The 21,552-nt window shown below is 59.7% G+C and overlaps 2 protein-coding genes across 7 annotated transcripts in view; one reads left to right on the forward strand and one right to left on the reverse strand.

Annotated features, from left to right (window-relative positions):
- The window catches only part of SCAP (SREBF chaperone), a 73,363-nt gene extending 59,094 nt beyond the window's left edge, over positions 1 to 14,269 (forward strand). For 2 of the 3 annotated variants that reach the window (XM_055279356.2, XM_063609462.1), the window contains exons 5-23: positions 457 to 677; positions 862 to 967; positions 1,962 to 2,134; positions 2,519 to 2,645; positions 4,085 to 4,197; positions 5,597 to 5,691; positions 7,101 to 7,199; positions 7,358 to 7,576; positions 8,421 to 8,797; positions 9,279 to 9,467; positions 9,600 to 9,801; positions 9,873 to 9,988; positions 10,550 to 11,087; positions 11,184 to 11,269; positions 12,797 to 12,879; positions 12,984 to 13,150; positions 13,325 to 13,405; positions 13,589 to 13,795; positions 13,876 to 14,269. In XM_055279356.2, the coding sequence (XP_055135331.1) occupies positions 457 to 677; positions 862 to 967; positions 1,962 to 2,134; positions 2,519 to 2,645; positions 4,085 to 4,197; positions 5,597 to 5,691; positions 7,101 to 7,199; positions 7,358 to 7,576; positions 8,421 to 8,797; positions 9,279 to 9,467; positions 9,600 to 9,801; positions 9,873 to 9,988; positions 10,550 to 11,087; positions 11,184 to 11,269; positions 12,797 to 12,879; positions 12,984 to 13,150; positions 13,325 to 13,405; positions 13,589 to 13,795; positions 13,876 to 14,121 (3,445 nt within the window). In that variant the 3' untranslated portion in view covers positions 14,122 to 14,269. Of the gene's footprint in view, positions 1 to 456; positions 678 to 861; positions 968 to 1,961; positions 2,135 to 2,518; positions 2,646 to 4,084; positions 4,198 to 5,596; positions 5,692 to 7,100; positions 7,200 to 7,357; positions 7,577 to 8,420; positions 8,798 to 9,278; positions 9,468 to 9,599; positions 9,802 to 9,872; positions 9,989 to 10,546; positions 11,088 to 11,183; positions 11,270 to 12,796; positions 12,880 to 12,983; positions 13,151 to 13,324; positions 13,406 to 13,588; positions 13,796 to 13,875 lie in introns of all 3 variants that reach the window. The other variant, XM_055279347.2, reaches the window with a different exon arrangement.
- A 265-nt stretch (positions 14,270 to 14,534) lies between these two features.
- PTPN23 (protein tyrosine phosphatase non-receptor type 23) overlaps positions 14,535 to 21,552 on the reverse strand; it is a 34,085-nt gene continuing 27,067 nt past the window's right edge. For all 4 annotated transcript variants that reach the window (XM_055279299.2, XM_063609249.1, XM_063609248.1 and 1 more), the window contains 18 exons: positions 21,389 to 21,520; positions 21,254 to 21,301; positions 20,819 to 20,875; positions 20,629 to 20,687; positions 20,375 to 20,454; positions 20,148 to 20,262; positions 20,004 to 20,069; positions 19,469 to 19,614; positions 18,875 to 19,186; positions 18,645 to 18,799; positions 18,400 to 18,551; positions 18,134 to 18,313; positions 16,289 to 18,041; positions 16,008 to 16,192; positions 15,776 to 15,880; positions 15,553 to 15,691; positions 15,346 to 15,459; positions 14,535 to 15,267 (listed from right to left, as the gene is read on the reverse strand). In XM_055279299.2, coding sequence (XP_055135274.2) covers positions 14,788 to 15,267; positions 15,346 to 15,459; positions 15,553 to 15,691; positions 15,776 to 15,880; positions 16,008 to 16,192; positions 16,289 to 18,041; positions 18,134 to 18,313; positions 18,400 to 18,551; positions 18,645 to 18,799; positions 18,875 to 19,186; positions 19,469 to 19,614; positions 20,004 to 20,069; positions 20,148 to 20,262; positions 20,375 to 20,454; positions 20,629 to 20,687; positions 20,819 to 20,875; positions 21,254 to 21,301; positions 21,389 to 21,520 — 4,278 coding nt within the window. In that variant the 3' untranslated portion in view covers positions 14,535 to 14,787. The remainder of the gene's footprint in view (positions 15,268 to 15,345; positions 15,460 to 15,552; positions 15,692 to 15,775; positions 15,881 to 16,007; positions 16,193 to 16,288; positions 18,042 to 18,133; positions 18,314 to 18,399; positions 18,552 to 18,644; positions 18,800 to 18,874; positions 19,187 to 19,468; positions 19,615 to 20,003; positions 20,070 to 20,147; positions 20,263 to 20,374; positions 20,455 to 20,628; positions 20,688 to 20,818; positions 20,876 to 21,253; positions 21,302 to 21,388; positions 21,521 to 21,552) is intronic.

Raw genomic sequence — 21,552 nt, forward strand, 5'->3', positions numbered from 1 at the left:
TGCCTATCAGTGGGTCCCTGGGTTATGCTGGCTTGGCATACAATGTGGGTAATTGGCAAGCTGCATCACTGCCAGGTTTTAGTTAGCTAGTGGCATTGACAGATATTTTGGTAAACTAAATGAAGCCCCTAATTTACCCCAGTCCCTGCTCATCCACTGAACTGGCCAGGGTGTTTTAGTGGGCGGGGTTGTGTATGCTCTTATAGTACACTTGCCGGTCCTCAGAGCTGATGGGCTTTTGAGCTTCAGATGCACTTTGAAAGTCAGACAGCCACATGGTTAGGTTATTGGCCACCTGGAAGTACTTCCCCCTGCCGCCCTAGTGGTTAGGCTCTTTGGTGATACCAGAGAGCAAATATGGGGCATTGAAGAACAGACAGAGGACGTCCCCTAAGTACAGCAGGTCTGCCCTGTGGTGGCAGACACAGCAGGTGCCTTTTCCTGTCTCCTGCACAGCTCTGGGACCAGGAGCTTGGAGGAGTTGTGTCTGCAAGTGACCGACCTGCTGCCAGGCCTCAGGAAGCTCAGGAACCTACTCCCTGAGCATGGATGCCTGCTGCTGTCCCCTGGGAACTTCTGGCAGAATGACCGGGAACGCTTCCATGCTGATCCTGACATCATTGGGACCATCCACCAGCACGAGCCTAAAACCCTGCAGACTTCAGCCACGCTCAAAGGTAGCCCCAGTACAAGTTCCCTTCAGATCTGCAAGGGTGCCCATTGGTCACTGTCTTTTTGATGTGTGCTTAGGCAGATCAGGGTTTACCCTTTGTTTCCCAGGGTGGGGGTGAAAAAGGGGTCCTCGGTGGCTCTGCAGTAGCTGTCATTTCTTTGTCAGTACCTGCTGGTTTCTGCTTGCAGACTTGTTGTTTGGTGTTCCCGGGAAGTACAGCGGGGTGAGCCTCTACACCAGGAAGAGGATGGTCTCTTACACCATCACCCTGGTCTTCCAGCACTACCATGCCAAGTAAGATTGACAGCACCCTGGGCTCTTGACTGGTTTGCTGGGTGACATGAGGCTTTGATTAGTCCCCCTTCTGGTTAGAGTGTTCTGAATGCCCCCTGGAAACTTGGAGAGTTTCCAGGCCTCCTGTTCAATGTTTACATCCCTCAGACTAGATGATGCTGTCTACCACATTTTAATGGAGATGACCTGACAGCTGGTTAAGCATAGGGGACTAAGGCAGGGCTGGCGGTCTCACTGTCCTGGTGCCTCCTCTGGTCTCTCTTGAGCCTAGGGCAGTCATCCCCAGCTGGTTACTACTGAGCCCTGTATGGCCTGAGTCCTTCCCAGTGGGGCACTGCAGGCAGCTCCCCAATTGGCAAGGGCACTCGAGGTGCTTCTGATCAGCTCTCCTAGGCCTCTGACAATCAAGAGTGTTGGAGGCCGGGCGCGGTGGCTCACGCCTGTAATCCCAGACTTTGGGAGGCCGAGGCGGGTGGATCATGAGGTCAGGAGGTAAGACCATCCTGGCTAACACAGTGAAACCCCGTCTCTACTAAAAATACAAAAAATTAGCCGGGTGTGGTGGCGGGTGCCTGTAGTTCCAGCTACTCGGGAGGCTGAGGCAGGAGGATGGCGTATGGCGTGAACCTGGGAGGCGGAGCTTGCAGTGAGCCCAGATGGCGCCACTGCACTCCAGCCTGGGTGACAGTGAGACTCTGTCTCAAAAAATAAAAAATAAATAAATAAACAAACAAACAAATAAAAAAGAGAGTGTTGGAGTAGGTCCGGAAAGGGAGACTGAGAAAGGCACGGGGAGCTCCTGAGAAAACTTTGTCCCCTTTGTGATTTTCCCAGTGCCCCTGGAGACTACAGAGAAGCTCAGGCACCATAGAGAAGTTTCCTTCCAACACAGGGGCAGGAGGGAGGTCCTGATGGATCCTCTGTCCAGGGATTGTCTTTGTCCCCGGAACCAAGAGCAACACTTCCATCTACCCCCACCCTGCTCCTTGACCAGGTTCCTGGGCAGCCTGCGTGCCCGCCTGATGCTTCTGCACCCCAGCCCCAACTGCAGCCTTCGGGCAGAGAGCCTGGTCCACGTGCACTTCAAGGAGGAGATTGGTGTCGCTGAGCTCATCCCCCTCGTGACCACCTACATCATCTTGTTTGCCTACATCTACTTCTCCACACGTAGGTTCATGGCAGGGAGGCTGAGGGCTTTCTCCAAGCTAAACGGGCATTTCCATGTCACCTGCTTCCCTGCCTCTGGAGGTGGCTTGGGGTAGAGAGATAGAACACACCTGGTGGTCGTCAGAGTAGGGCTTCGTCCCCCAGCAGGGTCTTAGGAGCTTGGGTGGGGCTGGGGCTCTTCCCACTTTCAGCCCCTTCCTGAATTAGGGTTCCTAAAAAGTGTACTATGTCCATGACACTGGGAAGTGCTTGTGCCTGTCCCTTTCCTTTGGTGAAACCAGGAGTTTTCCCTTCCTCGACTGTCAGGGCAACCTACTCCGGGGAACCCCAGTGGGCCGGGGGCTGGGGGAGGGACCGCCCTGATATGCCCTCTCTGCCCTCCAGGGAAGATCGACATGGTCAAGTCCAAGTGGGGGCTGGCCCTGGCTGCCGTGGTCACAGTGCTCAGCTCGCTGCTCATGTCTGTGGGACTCTGCACACTCTTCGGCCTGACGCCCACCCTCAATGGCGGGTAGGTCCCCAGCAGGCTCCACTGGGCCACAGGGGTGGGCTCAGGCCAGAGAGCCTTGCACTTCTGGGTACTTGGCCTTCCCTGGACTTTGCTGTGACCTCACGTCTTCACGTTGTTGTTTTTGACATTTAAGAGGTACATTTTCTTCCTCTTCTTTGTCTGGCTTGTATTCATACTTGTGTTTGTATATAGCATATCTGGCTATAGTGAGTGTCCATATGTACAAAAGTGTGTATTTGTGGGCTGGGTGTGTATATATGGGGTGTGTGTTGGTATGTTTGTGTATACATGAGTATGTATTGCATGTGTGTAGTCGGGTTTTTGTGTCTGTGTTTATCTATTCTATATACACACACCGCACACACTGCAGCTTGATGGCTTAAGCCACTGGAGGTGTGAGATAGAGAAGAGAATGTTTCTTTTTTTTCATGATTAGAACATGTAAATGCCTAATGAAATAGGTCATTTTAGAGGAAGCTCTTTGGAAGATGTGGACACACTGTAATTTGTCGCCTTTTTCACTGATGTTTGCTTTCCCCTTGCCACTCCTCTCTCAACCTTAGTCTGGAAGCCCTTCCCTCGGCTTGTCCTCAGGCTTTGATCTTGGCTCTGGCTGGGCCTGCCTGCCTGTCTATTAATGGTTATTAATGGATTATGGATTGGCCTGTCCCCCACCTTGGCCCATCAGGCTGGTTGTATGAAAAGCGACATCGTGTTTTGTTTCTGGTAGTTCCCTTGCTCTTAGATACCTGCTCCCTTTCCTGAGCCTGACGGTGTTAAACACCACCCTCCCCCATACCTTCTGTCGTACCCTCCACAGGGCCCTCCCTTCCTTCGGCTCCAAAGCAGAGGTCCTGCAAGGTATAACTCGGCTGGCATTCCTCGCACATAGACTTTCTTAGGGTTTGCTGCAGGGAGTGTGGGATGGTGGGCTCAGACAGCTGGTAGAGCTTTCTGTAGGAACAGTTGTTCTTCTCCACACACAGCTCTCAACAAAGGTGAGTGGGCCTTCAGGGTGGTTTCATCTCCTTGCATTTAGCTGTGATGGGTCCGCCCAGAGTTACTGGTGTGGGTCTTGGCAGCGGTCATTGTCTTTAGCCAGCAGTCTTCTCCTGGGAAGGGCGGGCAGAAGTGTGGTCTAGCGGTGGCGCTGCACAGCTCTCCCTGAGGGACCTCTTCCAGCCCTCCTGTGCTGGATGGCTAGAGACAGGATGGCTGCTGGCCCCTCTGCAAGGCTCTGGAGCCTGCCTGAAAGCTGAGTGCTGTGTAGATGCAGGTCTTGTTGGGTGAGGTGGACAAGGGAGAGTTTCTGCCCAGCGCTTGTGGGAGTCACTCAGCAGCCCCCGTGACAGGCTGGAAACCCCACAGCCTTCCCGAGGGCCCAAGTCTGTTGGGAACCACCACAACACTGTCCTCACCTTCTCCTTCTCTGTCCCCAGCGAGATTTTCCCCTACCTTGTGGTGGTTATTGGGTTAGAGAATGTGTTGGTGCTCACCAAGTCTGTGGTCTCAACCCCGGTAGACCTGGAGGTGAAGCTGCGGATCGCCCAAGGTAACGCAGTGGGAGAGTTGGGCAGAGGGCTGCAGGAGGGGCTGGAGAGGGGCCTGTTCCTCTTGCTGTTAACGCTCTGTGAGCAAACAGAGCCCCTGAAATGTCCCTGGCTCTTGCCTCCGGCATAATATGCAGTGGGCTGCTGGGCCCTGGCAGCTCTTGAGTGTGTGCCCTGGGGAGCCATGGGGCCACTGGACTGCACTTCATCCTGGTTCATGTGTCAGTAAGAAGGCAAACCAGGCTGGGTGCCATGGCTCACACCTGTAATCCCAGCACTTTGGGAGGCTGAGGCAGGTGGATCACTTGAGCCCAGGAGTTCAAGAACAGCCTGGGTAACATGGTGAAACCCCATGTCTACAAAAGATACAAAAATTAGCAGGGCATAGTGGCATGCACCTGTGGTCCCTCCTACTCAAGAGGCTGAGGCAGGAGGATTGCTTGAGCCTGGGAGGTCAGAGCTGCAGTGAGCCGTGATCACACCACTGTACTTCAGTGTGGGTGGGGCTTGTGTTTGGTGGTGGCTTTCTGTCTGGGGAGTTTAGCACCTAGTATTTTCTCTTACTGCCTCACTCCAGCACACTAGGCCCAAGCCCTGGGGGCTGGCAATTTCAGAGATGCTGCCTTCACGGCTGCCAGAAAAGCTCCCTCTGGCCCTGCTGGTAGAAGCTGGTGATCTGGGGTTCTAGGGAAAATGAGAAAAGGGAGAGCCTGGCCTTGGAGGCCTGGTCACTTGAGCCTCTTCCTCCTCGTCACCCCATGTCTGTGAGGAATGGGGCTGTAGGCAGCCATCCATTCATCCAGCAGACCTCTGTGAGCCTCTGTGATAAGCCAGGCCCTGTGCTGGATATGGAGTTAGGAAGAGATGGGGCGAAATGGTCCTTACCCAGTAGGAGCACAGAGCCTTAGACATGCGACAGTGTGATAGTGTGGGATCAGGGCTCACCACAGGAAGGGGCTTGAGGAATAAGGCAGCCAGGTCCTCCACCCACCGAGTGCTTCTACCATGTGGCTGGTGGGCACACTGTCATGCTGGCCCGTGCAGACCAGACAAGAACCACATGCGGAGGTTGGATGTGGTTGAAGTGGGTGGCACTTGGCTTTCCTCATGGATTTTCTCATCTCCACACTCTGCTTCTTCCCTCTTTTGATGATTATAGCTCTCCCCTGTACCCTCCAGGCTGCAAACACCCATTTCCTGTAGCAGCTGTGTGGTGGTGATGGCCCCTTAAAGTCTGGGCATTAGCAGGACGCTCAGGGTTAGGGTGCTTTGGTGGAATGGCTGCTTCAAAGGGCTGGGGGGCCTCCCCATGCCTCTGCCACTCCGAGGCCCATGAGGTTGTGTGAGTCATGTCGCAGAGTGGCCACGTGCTGCCCTGTGCCCTGTTGCTGTCCTCTGCAGGCCTAAGCAGTGAGAGCTGGTCCATCATGAAGAACATGGCCACAGAGCTGGGCATCATCCTCATTGGCTACTTCACCCTAGTGCCCGCCATCCAGGTAAGGCCCCAAGGCCTGCCACCTGGATGAGCATGGAAGCAACTGCTCTGCTCCCCAGCTGTGCAGCCATGGGTAGGGTGCTTCCCTCTTCAGCACAGGCATCCTTGCCTCTGAGGTGGGACCTCTTTGCCTGGCAAGCGGATCACTACAGCACACAGATGGCCCCTGGCATGCCTGGCTCAGAAGTGCTCAGCAAACCCTGGCTGGGTTCCGAGATTGAGCGCCTAGCCAGGCAGACTCTGCCCTTGACCCTGTCTTCCTACCCCTCCCTGCCTGCCTCCCCTTCAGCCAAGTGGCAGGAGGAGGCTGCAAGGGCATGGCAGGAGCTGGGGACTGGCTGTGCAGTTTGTCACACCTGTTTCCCATTTCTGAGGGAGAAGCACCGTGGGGTTCCTAGACCCTTCCTCCGGTGTCCTCCCTTGGCCCTGGCCCATGCTGCAGTCGCCAGACACATGGCCTTGCCTGGCCTGACCTGTGGGAGGGCCACCACCCATTGCCCAGAGTGACCCTGCTCTTGGCAAAGTGCCCTCACTTAGCTATGGACTGTGAGCAGAGGTGGAGGTGGCCCTGCACTGAGCTGGAACCCCAGACTGATGCCAGCCATTCCAAAAGGAATTGCAGGAAGGGGAGGATGCCATCTTTTCTCCCCCATCTTTCCCCCAGGACTGGCAGGCCAGCTGAGGGATGGGGATGAGCAGAGAACAGATGGGCTATGGGCTGCTTCTCCTGGAAAAACAGTAGTATCTGCAGGATAGGGTACAGTCTTGGGACGTTAGAGCTGAGACAACCACTGTGCCACTATCTGCACCCCATGATCTTACCCCAGATCCGAGTAGCACTGTGGTGATGTGCTAGAGGTCTCAACACCGACATCTCAGAAAATTTTGTCTGCTGACAGAGCTTGGAGAGCAGAGAGCTCACCCTTTTTCAGTTTTAGAGGAGAATTAATCCCTCTCTCTCTTCATTGTTCCGGGGCAGTTGCTGGCTGAGAACCTTTCTGAGAGCCCCTGAATCAGGCCTGGGCTCTAGCTGGGTTGGTGATGCATGAGCAGGGCAGGGGCTCAGTGGGGAAGGACTTTTTGGGGAGCAGGCTGGTGGGGCTTAGAGATTTCCAGGTTGGATCAGGCCTTCAGTCCTCTCTAGGGGGACCGGAAGATTCAGGGAAGGTACTCCCCCTTCCCTTTCAGCCCTTTCTGAAGTGTGAGGGTTTCTGCTGCCCCCTGGTGGAGACAGGGTGAGCTGCTGGTGGTATGTGAGCTGAGGATCAACCAGCATCTCTCTTCATCTCTGCTGTGCCCTGCCTGCTGCTGCCCTGCCGGTTCTGAGGTGGCTGCAGTCCGGGCACTGCTCCTCTAGGGCTAGGACAGTGAGGTCACGGCACCCCCCGCCTCCATGTGCTCTGATTCCAGGAGTTCTGTCTCTTTGCCGTCGTGGGGCTGGTGTCTGACTTCTTCCTTCAGATGCTGTTTTTCACCACTGTCCTGTCCATTGACATTCGCCGGATGGAGGTAGGAGTGGGCTGAGCCCTGCCCTGCCTGCCTCCTCAGCCCTGGCTGTACTGAGGGAGTCCTGGGTGAGAAGGGGGTAGACCTCGGGCAGGGCAGCAGTCCTGTGCGGGCAGCCTCTGGATGGTGGACTCAGGCCCTGACCACTGTGCCCCCAACAGCTAGCGGACCTGAACAAGCGGCTGCCCCCTGAGGCCTGCCTGCCCTCAGCCAAGCCAGTGGGACAGCCAACGCGCTACGAGCGGCAGCTGGCTGTGCGGCCGTCCACACCCCACACCATCACGTTGCAGCCGTCTTCCTTCCGAAACCTGCGGCTCCCCAAGAGGCTGCGTGTTGTCTACTTCCTGGCCCGCACCCGCCTGGCACAGCGCCTCATCATGGTACCTGCCACCCCTGCCCTGCCCTCTTCTGGAGGGCCGGCACTCCAGGCCCCTTGTGGTGCTGCATTTGGCCTTAGAGTGATGAGGGGTATTCCTCAGGCCCTGGTGGCCCCTGGAAGCCTGGCTCTGGGGAGCTGCCCGTTGTGTCCTCCCTGCCCAGACCCTGGTGGCTTCTGAGGAGACAAGCCTGTGGGAGAAGCAGCTCCAGGGCTCTCAGGTACAGGAGCCATCCTCTCCCCAGAGTGGCCCAGGACAGGAGCCTGTTAATTGAGTGCTCTGAGATGGACCCACTTGTGGCCACCACATTTCCCTGGGTCGGGTTCATCAGCCGCTGCATGTTGTGCAGACACTGGAAAGTGCTGGGCAAAATCAGTCACCAGCTGGGCCGGGCTGGCCGTGGGGCAGCAGTGCCTCTTCCAGGGAGCTGAAGTCAGATGGGAGGAAGGCTGAGGCCCCCTGGGACTAGGACCTCTGGGGGACTCTGGAGCAGGTCAGGCAGCTGGCCCTCTGACCATAGGAATGGTAGCAGCTTTCTGGCCCCAGCTGAGGTGGAGATTAGGGGCGGGGACATTCTGTGTCAAACCTCAGGGTGCTTCAGTGTATTTCCAGGCCAAGAAACTCAGCCTCTAACTGTGGAAAGGGAAGCAGGCCCCTCCAGCGGCAAGTGTTGGCAGGTGTTAGCAGGAGGACTTGGAGACGCAGGAGGAAAGGACACAGTGGGGCCTGTGTCCTCTCTCCATCCCCAGGCCTGAGGTCCCTGTGCTGCTTCGTCTCAGCATGAGGGCCGAAGCTGCTGGGGGTTAGGGCCCATTCCTCCCACTGAGTACCCCCTGCCCCACTGCAGGCTGGCACCGTTGTCTGGATTGGCATCCTGGTATACACAGACCCAGCAGGGCTGCGCACCTACCTCGCTGCCCAGGTGACGGAACAGAGCCCACTGGGTGAGGGAGCCCTGGCTCCCATGCCCGTGCCTAGTGGCATGCTGCCTGCCAGCCACCCGGACCCTGCCTTCTCCATCTTCCCACCTGATGCCCCTAAGCTACCTGAGAACCAGACGTCGCCAGGCGAGTCACCTGAGCGTGGAGGTCCAGCAGAGGTTGTCCATGACAGCCCAGTCCCAGAGGTAACCTGGGGGCCTGAGGATGAGGAACTTTGGAGGAAATTGTCCTTCCGCCACTGGCCGACACTCTTCAGCTATTACAACATCACACTGGCCAAGAGGTGAGCTGGGCCGTGCCAGGTGCCACCTCACTTGATGGTGTCAACTCACCATCCCCTTTCCCCAATGCAGGAGGCCCATAGGTTTGAATTATGCAAATAATTAAAACAATTCATAAGGTTGTGAGGTGGGAACTGGTGGTCTAGGCAGCTATAACCCAAGAGAGGAGTCCCAGGTTGCTCTGAGGAGTCACCGGTGGCTGCCAGCCCTCACCAGAATGAGACCACCCACCTGTGCCAGGAGTGGGGAGGGAGATACCCCACACGGCCACCAGGGCTGCTTGGGTGCTGGCATCTGGGACAGCAAGGTTGGCTGCTAAACTGGGCTGGGGAGGGACCTACCTCTGTCCCCAACCTCCATGCTGGGAGTCTGGCCGGTGGAGCTGAGGCCTGCCTGGGGAGGAGGGAGAGGACTGGCTGGCGGGCACAGCAGGAGGAAGCCCTGGGAGGCCCCCCACTGAGGCTGCCCACTGTCCGGATCCAGGTACATCAGCCTGCTGCCCGTCATCCCAGTCACGCTCCGCCTGAACCCGAGGGAGGCTCTGGAGGGCCGGCACCCTCAGGACGGCCGCAGTGCCTGGCCTCCACCGGGGCCTGTACCTGCTGGGCACTGGGAAGCGGGACCCAAGGGCCCAGGTGGGGTGCAGGCCCATGGAGATGTCACGCTGTACAAGTAAGGCTGCTGGGTGGGGTGGAGTGGGATAGAGTTCGGGGAGGGGGACGGATGGGCAAGAGTAGGGGAGAGGGAGGAGGGGAGGGGACAGGCTGTGAGGTGTGTCTCACAGCAGTCTGCCCTCCTGTGCAGAGTGGCGGCGCTGGGCCTGGCCGCGGGCATCGTGCTGGTGCTGCTGCTCCTCTGCCTCTACCGCGTGCTGTGCCCACGCAACTATGGGCAGCCGGGCGGCGGGCCTGGGCGGCGGAGGCGCGGGGAGCTGCCCTGCGACGACTATGGCTATGCGCCACCCGAGACGGAGATCGTGCCGCTGGTGCTGCGTGGCCACCTCATGGTGAGCAGGGGCACAGCGGCTGGGCGGAGGAGGGCCGGGGCCTGACCTATACCAACACCGGGCTCCCGCAGGACATCGAGTGCCTGGCCAGCGACGGCATGCTGCTGGTGAGCTGTTGCCTAGCAGGCCACGTCTGCGTGTGGGACGCGCAGACCGGGGATTGCCTCACGCGCATTCCGCGCCCAGGGTAGGTGCGGCTGCCCTTTCCTCCTTTGTGCCCCCCCAACTCCCCTCACCCCACCCCCCCGCCGCCACGTATCTCCCCTCCTTTCTTCGAGGTATCCCCCAACCCCTCCAGGCCCCCTCTCTCCTCCCCGCACCCCCTCCCGCCACCCTGCACCCCCTCTCCCCCCCGCACCCCCTCTCCCCCCCGCACCCCCTCTCCCCCCCGCACCCCCTCTCCCCCCCGTAGCCCCTCTCCCCCCCGCACCCCCTCTCCCCCCCCGCACCCCCCTCTCCCCCCCCGCACCCCCTCTCCCCCCCCGCACCCCCTCTGCCCCCCGCACCCCCCTCTTCCCCCACCCCCTCTCTTCCCCCACCCCCTCTCTTCCCCCACCCCCTCTCTTCCCCCACCCCTCTTCCCCCACCCCCTCTCTTCCCCCACCCCCTCTCTTCCCCCACCCCCTTTTCCCTTGCCACTTCTCACTCCCCCGCCCCCTCTCACTTCTTCCCTGCCCCCCTCCCCCACACCCCCTCTCACCCCTCTCCCCTGTGCCCCCTCTCACTTCGCCCTCCTGGCCCCCAGCAGGCAGCGCCGGGACAGTGGCGTGGGCAGCGGGCTTGAGGCTCAGGAGAGCTGGGAACGACTTTCAGATGGTGGGAAGGCTGGCCCAGAGGAACCTGGGGACAGCCCTCCCCTGAGACACCACCCCCCCCTGAGACACCGCCCCAGGGGCCCTCCGCCGCCTTCCCTCTTCGGGGACCAGCCTGACCTCACCTGCTTAATTGACACCAACTTTTCGGCGCAGCCTCGGTCCTCACAGCCCACTCAGCCCGAGCCCCGGCACCGGGCGGTCTGTGGCCGCGCTCGGGACTCGCCAGGCTATGACTTCAGCTGCCTGGTGCAGCGGGTATACCAGGAGGAGGGGCTGGTGGCCGTCTGCACACCGGCCCTGCGCCCACCCTCGCCTGGGCCGGTGCTGCCCCAGGCCGCTGAGGACGAGGGTGGCTCCCCCGAGAAAGGCTCCCCTTCCCTCGCCTGGGCCCCCAGTGCGGAGGGTTCCATCTGGAGCTTGGAGCTGCAGGGCAACCTCATCGTGGTGGGGCGGAGCAGCGGCCGGCTGGAGGTGGGCAGAGGGGCTAAAGGTGGGCAGAGCGGCTGTCCGCCCTGGGGATTGTGGGCCTTTCTGGCTGGCAGGTGCTTACAGCCTCTGGACTCGTAGGTGTGGGACGCCATTGAAGGGGTGCTGTGCTGCAGCAGCGAGGAGGTCTCCTCAGGCATTACCGCTCTGGTCTTCTTGGACAAAAGGTGAGAGTGGCCTGCCTCAGCCCCAGATGTCCCCAGCCTTTGTTGGCTAGGCCATAGTCTCTTGAGTCTTGAGTCCTGGTTCCCTTCCACTGCTGTACTGTATGATTCGATTGACCTTCTTGGTGCCCAGCCCCACACCTGTGAGCAGAGGGCCATCCAGTTGGATGGGAAGGTAACAAAAGCATTAGGGGTGTGATGTGCTTGGATAGTGCATGGCACACAGTGACCTCCCAGGGCCTTAAGCAGTGACAGTGGGGAGTGATACACACCTGTCCTTTCTTGCCCTTCTCAATGAAGCCAGTTTCTCTGATTAGCTTGTCAATATTGAGCCTTTGGGGTATCTTGGTTGCATTTTTAGTTACAGAGTGCGCTTGCAGACCCCTCTCTTCTCCGTGGCTGCTGGCAGCTGTTCTCTGCTCTCCCTGCCTCTGTCATGCTTGCCCTCTTCAGCGTCCCCAGGGCTCCATCTGCATGCACACTCCTTGGGGAGTCTCAGCCACCTGGGTTCTGGCCCCACCTCCGAGCTGGTGAACCTGGGTCTCTCCACCCAATGGCCAGGTGCCTTCTGCCGGACGCCTTCGCCTGCCTGTCCCACACTGGCTCCTCCTCCAAGGCTCCTTGACTGTTGATGGCAGCACCATCTGACCTAGAGCTGGAGTCTTTCTTTTTCCTTGGGGAGGGGGCGTCCCTTGCCCTTAGTGCTGTTGATTTCTGCCAGTGGGCTGCTGCTGTCATTCCTGTCACCACAGGTTCTGCATGGGCCTTGGCCAACATCCTCCTTTGCTGCTTGTTTTAGCTGTAAGGAAAGCCTCGATGTCTCAACCTGACCCTCAGGGTTCCTGGTGACTGTGGTCTCTCCTTGTCTACCCACTTCCACTCATACAACTGGCTTCCCCAGCTCTGGTGTAGGCCCTTCAAATTCATGGGCAGAGGTTGTAGACATGCATTGCCTTTTGCTGCAGTAAGATTTTGAACCCTACCTGCTTTGAGGCTTTGGGGTTACTGGGCAAATATACCCATCCTTGCCTGTCAGACTGTACCTAGGAATTTTGGAGAGCAAAGAAAATCCTTGTTTCTTTGTGGAAAAAGGAATTGGTGTGGGCTGTGTTTGGGTTGAAGCTGCTTTTATGTGGTGGAGAATGCAGGCTTCTGCAATGCCCAACGTAGCCCACCCTGCATCCCGTTTCCCCTCAGCAGCCTTCCCTTCAGCTCCAGGCAACATGGAGCCCTCTGCTTGTTTTTAATTTACAAACTTATGTGATATTTACCAGATACCACCTTAACACGTTAGCTCACTTGATTCTCATGACCACCCTGTGAAGTGGGTACTCTTACCCCATTTTACGGATGAAGAAACTGAGGCACAAGGTTACTATTTGGAGTTGCCCTCTGGCTCCAGCATCTGTTCTGGTACCATGTGCTTTCCTCTTGGTCATGTCCCTTCTGTGCCTTCTTGAACTGGCCCTTAACTCTCTTGTGTCCACATGCTTAGGGGAGAGGCCCCTGGCAGCTGTTCTTCTCTTCCAGGATTGTGGCTGCACGGCTCAACGGTTCCCTTGATTTCTTCTCCTTGGAGACCCACACTGCCCTCAGCCCCTTGCAGTTTAGAGGTAAGAGGCCCTGGGGCGGGCAGGTGTTCACACTTGGTGGGATGGGCAGGGGCTGTCTGCCCATTGCTTTCTCAGAGATCCTTCACTTGGCCTTTTGTCCTCAGGGACCCCAGGGCGGGGCAGTTCCCCTGCCTCTCCAGTGTACAGCAGCAGCGACACAGTGGCCTGTCACCTGACCCACACAGTGCCCTGTGCACACCAAAAACCCATCACAGCCCTGAAAGCCGCTGCTGGACGCTTGGTGACTGGGAGCCAAGACCACACACTGAGAGTGAGTATTGTCTCGTCTCTTGGGTGCTGGAGTGGCCCGGCACGGGGTGGGAGCCTGATGCATTCGTCAGGGAGAGGCTGGAGGAGTCCTGGTGAAGAACAGAGGGCATTTCCCGGCCAAAGTATAACTTGGAAAATCCCAGAGACCAGAACCTGAGGCCCATCCCTGTCCCAGGTGTTCCGTCTGGAGGACTCGTGCTGCCTCTTCACCCTTCAGGGCCACTCAGGGGCCATCACAACTGTGTACATTGACCAGGTAAGGGGCCTGCAGGTGGGGTAGGGGGGTATAGAGCCTGTGGCCCATGTTTGCTGACTCCTGGGAGCTGGTCCCCAGGGGCCTTCCAGGAAGCAGTCAGGGCACCCACTGGGGCACAGGGACACCATTGTTGACAGAGGTACTACACCATGGTGACCCCACTCCCCTGGCCTGTTTCCCCAGACCATGGTGCTGGCCAGTGGAGGACAAGATGGGGCCATCTGCCTGTGGGATGTACTGACTGGCAGCCGGGTCAGCCACGTGTTCGCTCACCGTGGGGATGTCACCTCCCTCACCTGTACCACCTCCTGCGTCATCAGCAGTGGCCTGGATGACCTCATCAGCATCTGGGACCGCAGCACAGGCATCAAGTTCTACTCCATTCAGCAGGTAGAGGGGGTGAGGAACATAGGATTCTTGGGATTTTAGGGAAGGACTCAGGACTGAGCTTGTCATGTCCTTGCCTCCAGGACCTGGGCTGTGGTGCAAGCTTGGGTGTCATCTCAGACAACCTGCTGGTGACTGGCGGCCAGGGCTGTGTCTCCTTTTGGGACCTAAACTACGGGGACCTGTTACAGACAGTCTACCTGGGGAAGAACAGTGAGGCCCAGCCTGCCCGCCAGATCCTGGTGCTGGACAACGCTGCCATTGTCTGCAACTTTGGCAGTGAGCTCAGCCTGGTGTATGTGCCCTCTGTGCTGGAGAAGCTGGACTGAGCGTGGGGCCTCCCCTGCCCAGGCAAGGAGGCTGGGGTGTTGTGTGGGGGCCGATGCACTGAACCTGGATTTGGGGGAAAGAGCTGAGTATCTTCCAGCCGCTGCCTCCTGACTGTAATAATATTAAATTTTTTTTAAAAAATCACAACAACTGTCAGGCACTTTGGGATCTACTTGTGTTTCTTGGAATTGTTTGTTTGTTTGTGCACACACACTGCCTGAACCCTCCTCAGAGCTGCTGAGGAAACATACAGTGTGGCACAGGGAGGATGAGCAAGCCAGAACTGCAGGGCCCTTAAAGAACTGTCCTGGTAGTGTGGCAGTTTGGTACCATCCTGTCATCCACAAAAGGTGCTAAGTTCCTGGCAGTGCTACTGGAGCTAAGGCAGCAATGAGCAGACTGAGTCACGGGCCACAGAACAGGGTGGTTTATTATTTCAATAGCAAAGAGCTGAAAAATGTCAGGTCCCATAAAGGAGCAGAACCTGACCCAGAGCCTGTAGTACATCTCCACCCCACAGGGGTGCGGGCTGGGCCAGGCAGGGCCAAAGGCAGGCAGCAGAAATGGGAGTAAGAGACTGTGCCCACTGAGAAGCTCTGCTGGGTGTGGGCAGATGATGGGCATGAGAAATGATGTAGTGTAAGGACCAGGTAGGCAAAACCTGTTCAGGTCTTGTTGAGTGTCCAGAGTGGATCCAGAAGGCTGAGGGGGTCGTCAGAGGGCTGGGTGGCCCGCAGCCCTTGCCCGTTATGGGCCTGCAGAAAGTTCTGCTTGCTCATCCGCTGTTTGCCCCGCAGGGAGCTGTCCAGGGAGAAGGCCTCTGGGGTCAAGGAGGCCAGCAGCTCCAGGGAGGAGGAGGGGGGCCCCGAGCTGGGGGCTTCAGGCACTGGTGGCTCCTCCTTAGGCTGGGGAGCCTCAGGTAGTGGGGAAGAAAGGGGGGGCGGGGAGGAAGATGGGATTGGGGTAGACTCTGGGAGGCTGGCTGGCGGGAGTCCTGGGGGCTCTGCAGGGCCTGGCAAGCTGGCAACTGGGGACTCCAACCCCCCAGGAGGCCGGATACTGAGCTTGGCAATGGTGGCCTGGATGGAGCTGATGGGCACATCCCCACCGAGGACCAGGTCCTGCGAGTCCTGAGGGAGGTGGTTCTGAGAAGACAGAGTGGGTGAGGAGAGGAAGTCCCAAGGCTATGGCTCTCCCAGCAGCTTCCAGGGAACCTTCCTCACCTTCTGGCTGATACTTGCACTGGCCAAGGGTTTGCATGGAGGGGGCACACCATGGCGCTGCAGGACCTGCTCCACGTGTCTCACCACTGCCTCATAGCAGAACCTGAGGTGCAACTGCACAGGTGCATTTGGCCAGGTCAGCTGGGCAGGGGCCCGTCACCCTGGGACAGTAAGGCCCATCCCAGCCCCATCTGCCCAGATCCTCACCTTCTCCTGCAGCATGTGCTTCCTCTGCTGCCGCATGCGCCGCACCAGCTGTGGCAGCTCAGGGATTCCGTTCCCAGCCTCCACCTCCTGCACAGCTGCATAGAGCAGTGCAAAGGCTCCCGTGCGGCCCACACCAGAGCTGTGCCAAGAAGGGGGTATGAGGCCGGGATATGAGGCTGGGCCAAGAGCCCATAGAGGAGAGACCCTCAGGCCCACCCTCTACCTGCAGTGCACAACGATGGGTGTGTGCAGCGGCCGCTGATGCAGGTAATGTGCGTGCACCTCTTGGATGAAGCGCAGCAAGTTGCTGGGGCTGTCGGGCAGGCCTCTGTGGGACAGGATGGGGCGCGGAAGAGCCTATGAGCCAGGCCTGACCTGAGGCTCTCATCCCTCCCAGCACCAAGGACTGGACAGCACCCCAGACCCCCAGCCACCATCCAGAGCAGTGGACGCACAACTCAGGCCAAGTGGGGAAGTGCAGGTGCACAAGAGAGCGCTTGAGGCTCTGGTCTCGGAACTGCAGGCTCAGCACGCGCTCCACATGGGTTTCGGTGCTGCGAACGCTGCTCAATGCCAGGCTCAGGGCACCGTGCACCATGGGCTGGCCCCTCTCGGTGGGGAAGTAGCGTGCCACTTTTTGCTGAGGGACAGACAAGCCAAGACAGAACTGGTTTTCCAGGATCCCCTGCCCTGCTGCCCCACACTGCCCTCGTGGACACCCACCCCCTCTTCTCACCTTCTCCATCTCAGCCTCAGAAACCAGCATGACAATGACCGACACTTTCTGCTCATGGACCATGAGCCAGAAGTCAGCAGCTGTGCCAGGCAGTGGGGCCTGGGTTGCCACTAGTGGGGGGCAGTATGGGGAGAGCCCCTCCACGCAGCTGGCATTGATGTAGTCATCCTTGCCTGAGCGCAGCACCACACGGTTACTGTCATAGGGCATGACATCCTGGTGCCGGTTCTTCAGTGAGTAGCAGCGGGCGATGGCGATGGAACGGCCTCGGGCATCATGTTCCTGCGCATCTTGCAGCTCTCGCCAGACAGTGTCCAGAGCCCCCACATCCCCCAGCTGGCCCCGAAAGGCCTCCAGCTCCTGCTGCAACTGCCGCAGCCTCTCAGGATGCTCATAGGGGTCCCGCTCGATCAGCCGCAGGGCCTGCGGCCGACGGCCCTCAGCTGCGTCCACCTTGGTGGGCTGCAGCAGGGGCTGCCCACCCCCAGGAGGCTGAGTGCCACCATGCTGGCTCTCTGGGCTGGAGGAGAGCAGGTCTGCAGCTGCAGCGCCTCGGCGCAGGCAAGGGGGTGGTTCTGCTGCTGGGGGACGAGGGGGTACTGGACCAGGCCCTGGAGATGGGGCAGGTGAAGGCACCAGGTGGGGACTAGGGGTGGACTGGCCAGCAGACGAGGGCCCTCGAATGGTAAGAGGGGCTGCCTGGGGGCCCATGGGTCTGGTAGAAGGGGCAGGACCATATGCCAGGGGGGGATGGGGAGGCTGAGGGGGCCCAGGGCTGGGGAAAGGCAGGGCCCCCGAGTGGGCTGGCAGAGGGTCTTGAGCGGGACCTGGGTAGAGCTGGGTGTGTAGGGGGGCTGGCGGCTGCCCCAGGACCCCAGGCTGAGGGGCATAGGGGTAGGGGGACTGTGGGGGTAGGAGTCCTGGGGCCTGGGGTGGGAAGAGATGTGGATGCTGGAGTGGAAGGGGCTGTTGTGGGGGCTGAGGCCCAAACGCTCGTGAAGGATGGGGCTGGGGCTGGGGCTGGGGCCCAATCCTCGGGGCTGGAAAACCTGCAGGGATCCCAGGAGAGAAGTGGTGCTGGGCTGGGATGGATTGCTTGGCCCCTGCGGGGTAGGTGTAAGGCGTGGGCAGTGGCTGTGGTGGGGGCACAGGGAAGCAGGGCTGGGGAGGAGCAGGGGTGGGGTTTGGCCGTGGGGCTGTGTGGCTGGGGATGGGTGCCTGGATGCTATCTACTGTGGTGGTGGCTGGCCGAACCGCCATGGCCAACTCGGGGCCTGAGAATTGAGGAGGTGGGGCCGAGGGGAGACCTGCAACTGGTGGGGCCGGCCCTACCCCCACATAGGGACTGCTCACCACGCCATGCTGTGGGGAGGATCGGGGCACAAGGCCCAGCTCCGGTGTATAGGCAGGGGCTGGGTAGAGGGCAGGCCCAGGTGCTACGGGCATTGCAGGGGGCCCTGGGGCCCTGGGCTGTATCAGCTGGGTGGGGCCCGAGTAGGTACCAGGGGGTAAGGGGCCTGAGAGATAGTGGGGTCCTGGGCCTGTGGAGCTGGGGAAGGGGCTGGGAGGAAAGTGGAGTGGGGTGGCAGTTCCCAGGAAGGTGTCGGGCAGTCGTGGGCCGGCCACCATGTCAGGGGGGAGGCTGCGCAGCTCCTCAGGGGGGTCTCCTGCTTCCACTGCCTCACTCTCCTCCCTGCGGGGCAGCAGCGGCTTTGGGGCTGTGGGCCGTGGCGGTGGCTTCTTCTTCAGCTCCCTGTGGGACAGGCAGGGAAAAAGTGGGGCCAGGCTCCCATCACCCCAGCTTGTCTGGACCCAACTGCACCACAGCCCCAGGGCCACACAAACCTGTCCAGGAGCTGTTGGCGGGCAGCCTCACGGGCCTGGCAGGTGGACTGCGTGCGCTCCAGCAGAGCAGCCACTTTGCTCTCCAGGTCTGCGTAGAAGTCCCTGCCCTCCTGCGACTTCTTCATCAGGTCCTCATAGGCTTCATACGAGGCCACCAGGGTCTGCAGTGTGGAGTTCCACCTGGTGGGCAGAAGGGCCAGCTCCAGGTGAACCATGGGGGTGGGCTCCAGGCGGCTCCGGAAAAGAGGAGAGGACTGGGCACTGACTTTTGGTCCAGGTCGCTGAGTACCCGCCGCACAGCCGCGTACTGCACGTTGGCCTCTGTCAGTGCACGGAGGACACGGTCCTGGGCGGCCAGGTTCTGCTCCAGGTACACCTTCAGCTGGTCATACTTTTTCAGCTGCTCCTCGAACAGCTTCTGAGGGAGGGGTGGGGGCCGGGCACGGACACTCAGGGCCTCGACTCCTAAGGGTGGGGCCCAGAGCCCCTCCACCCTGCTCACCCAGCCCACCTTCATCTCTGAGTGGTCTGTGGTGACCAGTGAGGCAGTGATGTCATCTTTCTGGATAAGCTCACGTAGCTGCTGCTCCAGGGACACGCGCTGGTCCCGCATCTCCTGCACCTTGGCCAGGATGCGCTTTAGGTTCTGCAGCACGGCCTTGTCCTCTGTGGGCAGCAGTGGTCAGTGAGGCCAGAGAAACCCCCAGCTCGAGTCTCCCAATGGGGTCTGGTGGGGCTCACCTGGGGTGAGGGCCGGTGTGGGCAGGGCAGCCCGGACCTGGTCAAGCGGCCCGCTGAGCAGGCGCAGGTTGCCGACATGCAGGTTCATGGCACGGTGCAGCTCACTGTTGGTGAAGGAGGCCTTCTCGTGGACTTCCATGTACTTGGCCCATTCTCGCCTCACCTCTGCCAGCTCAGCCTTGGAGGGGGCGGAGATGGCCCCCACCTGGCCCACCACCTCCTGAAACTTCTGCTCTAGCAGCTCATCCTCCTCCAGCAGGTCTCTGATGTCCTTCAGGGAAGCCTCCACATCCGTGAACACACCTGACAGCACTGGGGGTGCGGATTGTAGAGGCAGCCCCTGAGGCAGCTACCGGGCACCCATGGGCCCCTCCCCCAAGAGACAGAACCACCCCCTCAGGTCAGGGCTTGAGTGAGGCGCAGCGCACAGTGAGCAGGGTGCATGAGGTATGCTGATCCAGAGGAGTGGGTGTGGATGCCCAAGCCAGGGCCTAGAGGGGTGCAGCCTCCATCCTCAGTGACCAGGGACACAGAGGTGGCCACAGCAGATGACCTCCCACTCCCTTTCACTTGCTTGCTCTGCCCCTTACTCACCTTGCATGGACTGGACAAGGTTCCTGACGGTGTCGGGCCGGACACTGAGGGCTGCGCACTTCTCCATGAGCTGGGGTGGGATGTGGCTGTAGGCATCAAGATTGTCCACCGTCTCGGGATCCAACTGCATTGAATCCATGAACTGGCTGTGGGGAGCAACAGGGCCAGGTGGGTGCTGGGTGCTCATCCAACTCTGACCATGTCAAAGGAGCCGCTAGGGCAAGCCCCACCACTTAATCTGAGGTCTCAGCAGAGAGCAAATTGTGACCTCTGACCCCTACTACCAGGTCTGGCCTGGTCTCACAGAACATGCCCAGGGCACTGCTGGAAACAGTGGAACAGAAGGCACCTCCTCCTCCCAAGACATGACTCCTGCCTTACACACTAGCCCCACCACCCTGGGCGGGAAGGCAGCATTGGGAAACCTGTTTGCAATGGACATTTCATTCCTCTCCCAGCATAGGCAGCCCTAGGGCCCTCAGAGGCCCGGGAAGTGCTGCCTGCCTCTGCCTCCCGGCCCAAGTCCCACACTCACTCCAGGACCTCATTCTTGTCCTCAATCTTGGCCATCATCTCCCGGAGCAGCTTGGCCTTCTCCTCACTGCAGAAGCGACAGAGCATTTGCCGAAGACCCACATCTCAAGACACCCCACCTCCCTCTGTGCCACCCTCCACCCACCTGTACAGTGACGAGGCCTCGTGGGCAGCCATGGGTACCAGTTTGGCGAAGATGTCAGGGCCTGTAACAGCTGGGTCTGTGGGGTTCACTGGCAAGGGCTTCACCAAGGGGGCTCCTGGGGGGGTGGGAATTGTGGAGATCAGGCCCATGCAGAGTCCTTGAGGCAGGCTCCTGTGTCCTGTCCCCACCCCACCGTCACCTCTGCCCCCACCTCTCAGCTCCCCGACCTTTTACAGGCTGGAGGGTGTCCAATGCTGGGACAGCGTCATGGTAGATGAAGTCGTTGTCCTTCTTGGCAGAACTGTACCTGGGGGTCACGAGCAGGGGGAGTGGGCAGTCACGGGGTGTCAGCGGGGATCCAGAACCTACTTCCCATGTGGCACACTGCTCTCTGGCACTGGAGTCTTCCTCCCAAAGATGCCAGCAGAGGGACAAGACCCTTCACAAAAAGAGGGAACCAGGGCCACCCCCACAGACTCACTTTCCCCCAATGACATCCATAGTGAAGCGAAGCGCGTCTTGCACAGTGTCAGGCTGGCCCTGTGGGGTTAGGGACGGGGTGGGGCCTTAGCACCAACCAAGGCTGGCACCAGGACACCCCCTCAGTCCCACCGGGCTTGCTTCTATACCCTCAGGGGTCTGAGGGGCAGCCAGGCCTTCCTCAGCTTTACCTTGGCCAACTTGATGGCTTCATTGAGCTTGTCCAGGGCGCTCTGGAAGTACGCAACCTGTGGAGGGTGGCAGGAAAGCCTGCTCTGTCCTCCTCTGCTTGGACCCCTTCTCCTGCCACCCACCCGGCCCTGCCTGTCCATCAGATGACAAGCAGCTCAGGAGGCAGCCAGGCACCACTCCAGCCAACAGCAGCAAGGTGGCGCCACACCCTGCCCCAGCCACCTGCTCTGCAGGGAGCCTGCCCCACCTCCTCAGACCCCGAGGGACCAGGGCTGCACAGATGGGACAACACTTAAGACACCAGGCCTCCAGCAGGGTGGTGGCCAGGGTGAGACAGAGAAGGCCACCCCCGATGTGTAAGGAGCAGGAGCACACCAGCATCTCACTGAAGGCTGCTATCGGTTCCCAGCCCCTCCTCACTGCAGCTCACTCACCCGCTCCCCGAACTTCTGCTGCTCCTCGGCCTGCTTTCCCATGTGCAGCTGCGAAAGAAGAGACGCCATGAGTTGCTTCCTCAGCTGTGGCCACTCGGCCCCGCCCTGCCCCACCCTGGGACCCCAGGCCCTCACATGAGCCACGGCTGCGAAGTAGTAGATCTTCATCTGCACAAGCTTCTTCCAGTCCTTCTGGATCCGGCCCAGCAGTGAGGCAGTGTCAGGGTTCTCCAAGGCCCGGCATGCCTCCTTGTAGTAATCTACCACCTGAGAACAGGGTGGGTCCCAGTGAGTGGGGG

Source organism: Symphalangus syndactylus, chromosome 1 (genome assembly GCF_028878055.3).
Source record: "Symphalangus syndactylus isolate Jambi chromosome 1, NHGRI_mSymSyn1-v2.1_pri, whole genome shotgun sequence".
Lineage (NCBI taxonomy): Eukaryota > Metazoa > Chordata > Mammalia > Primates > Hylobatidae > Symphalangus > Symphalangus syndactylus.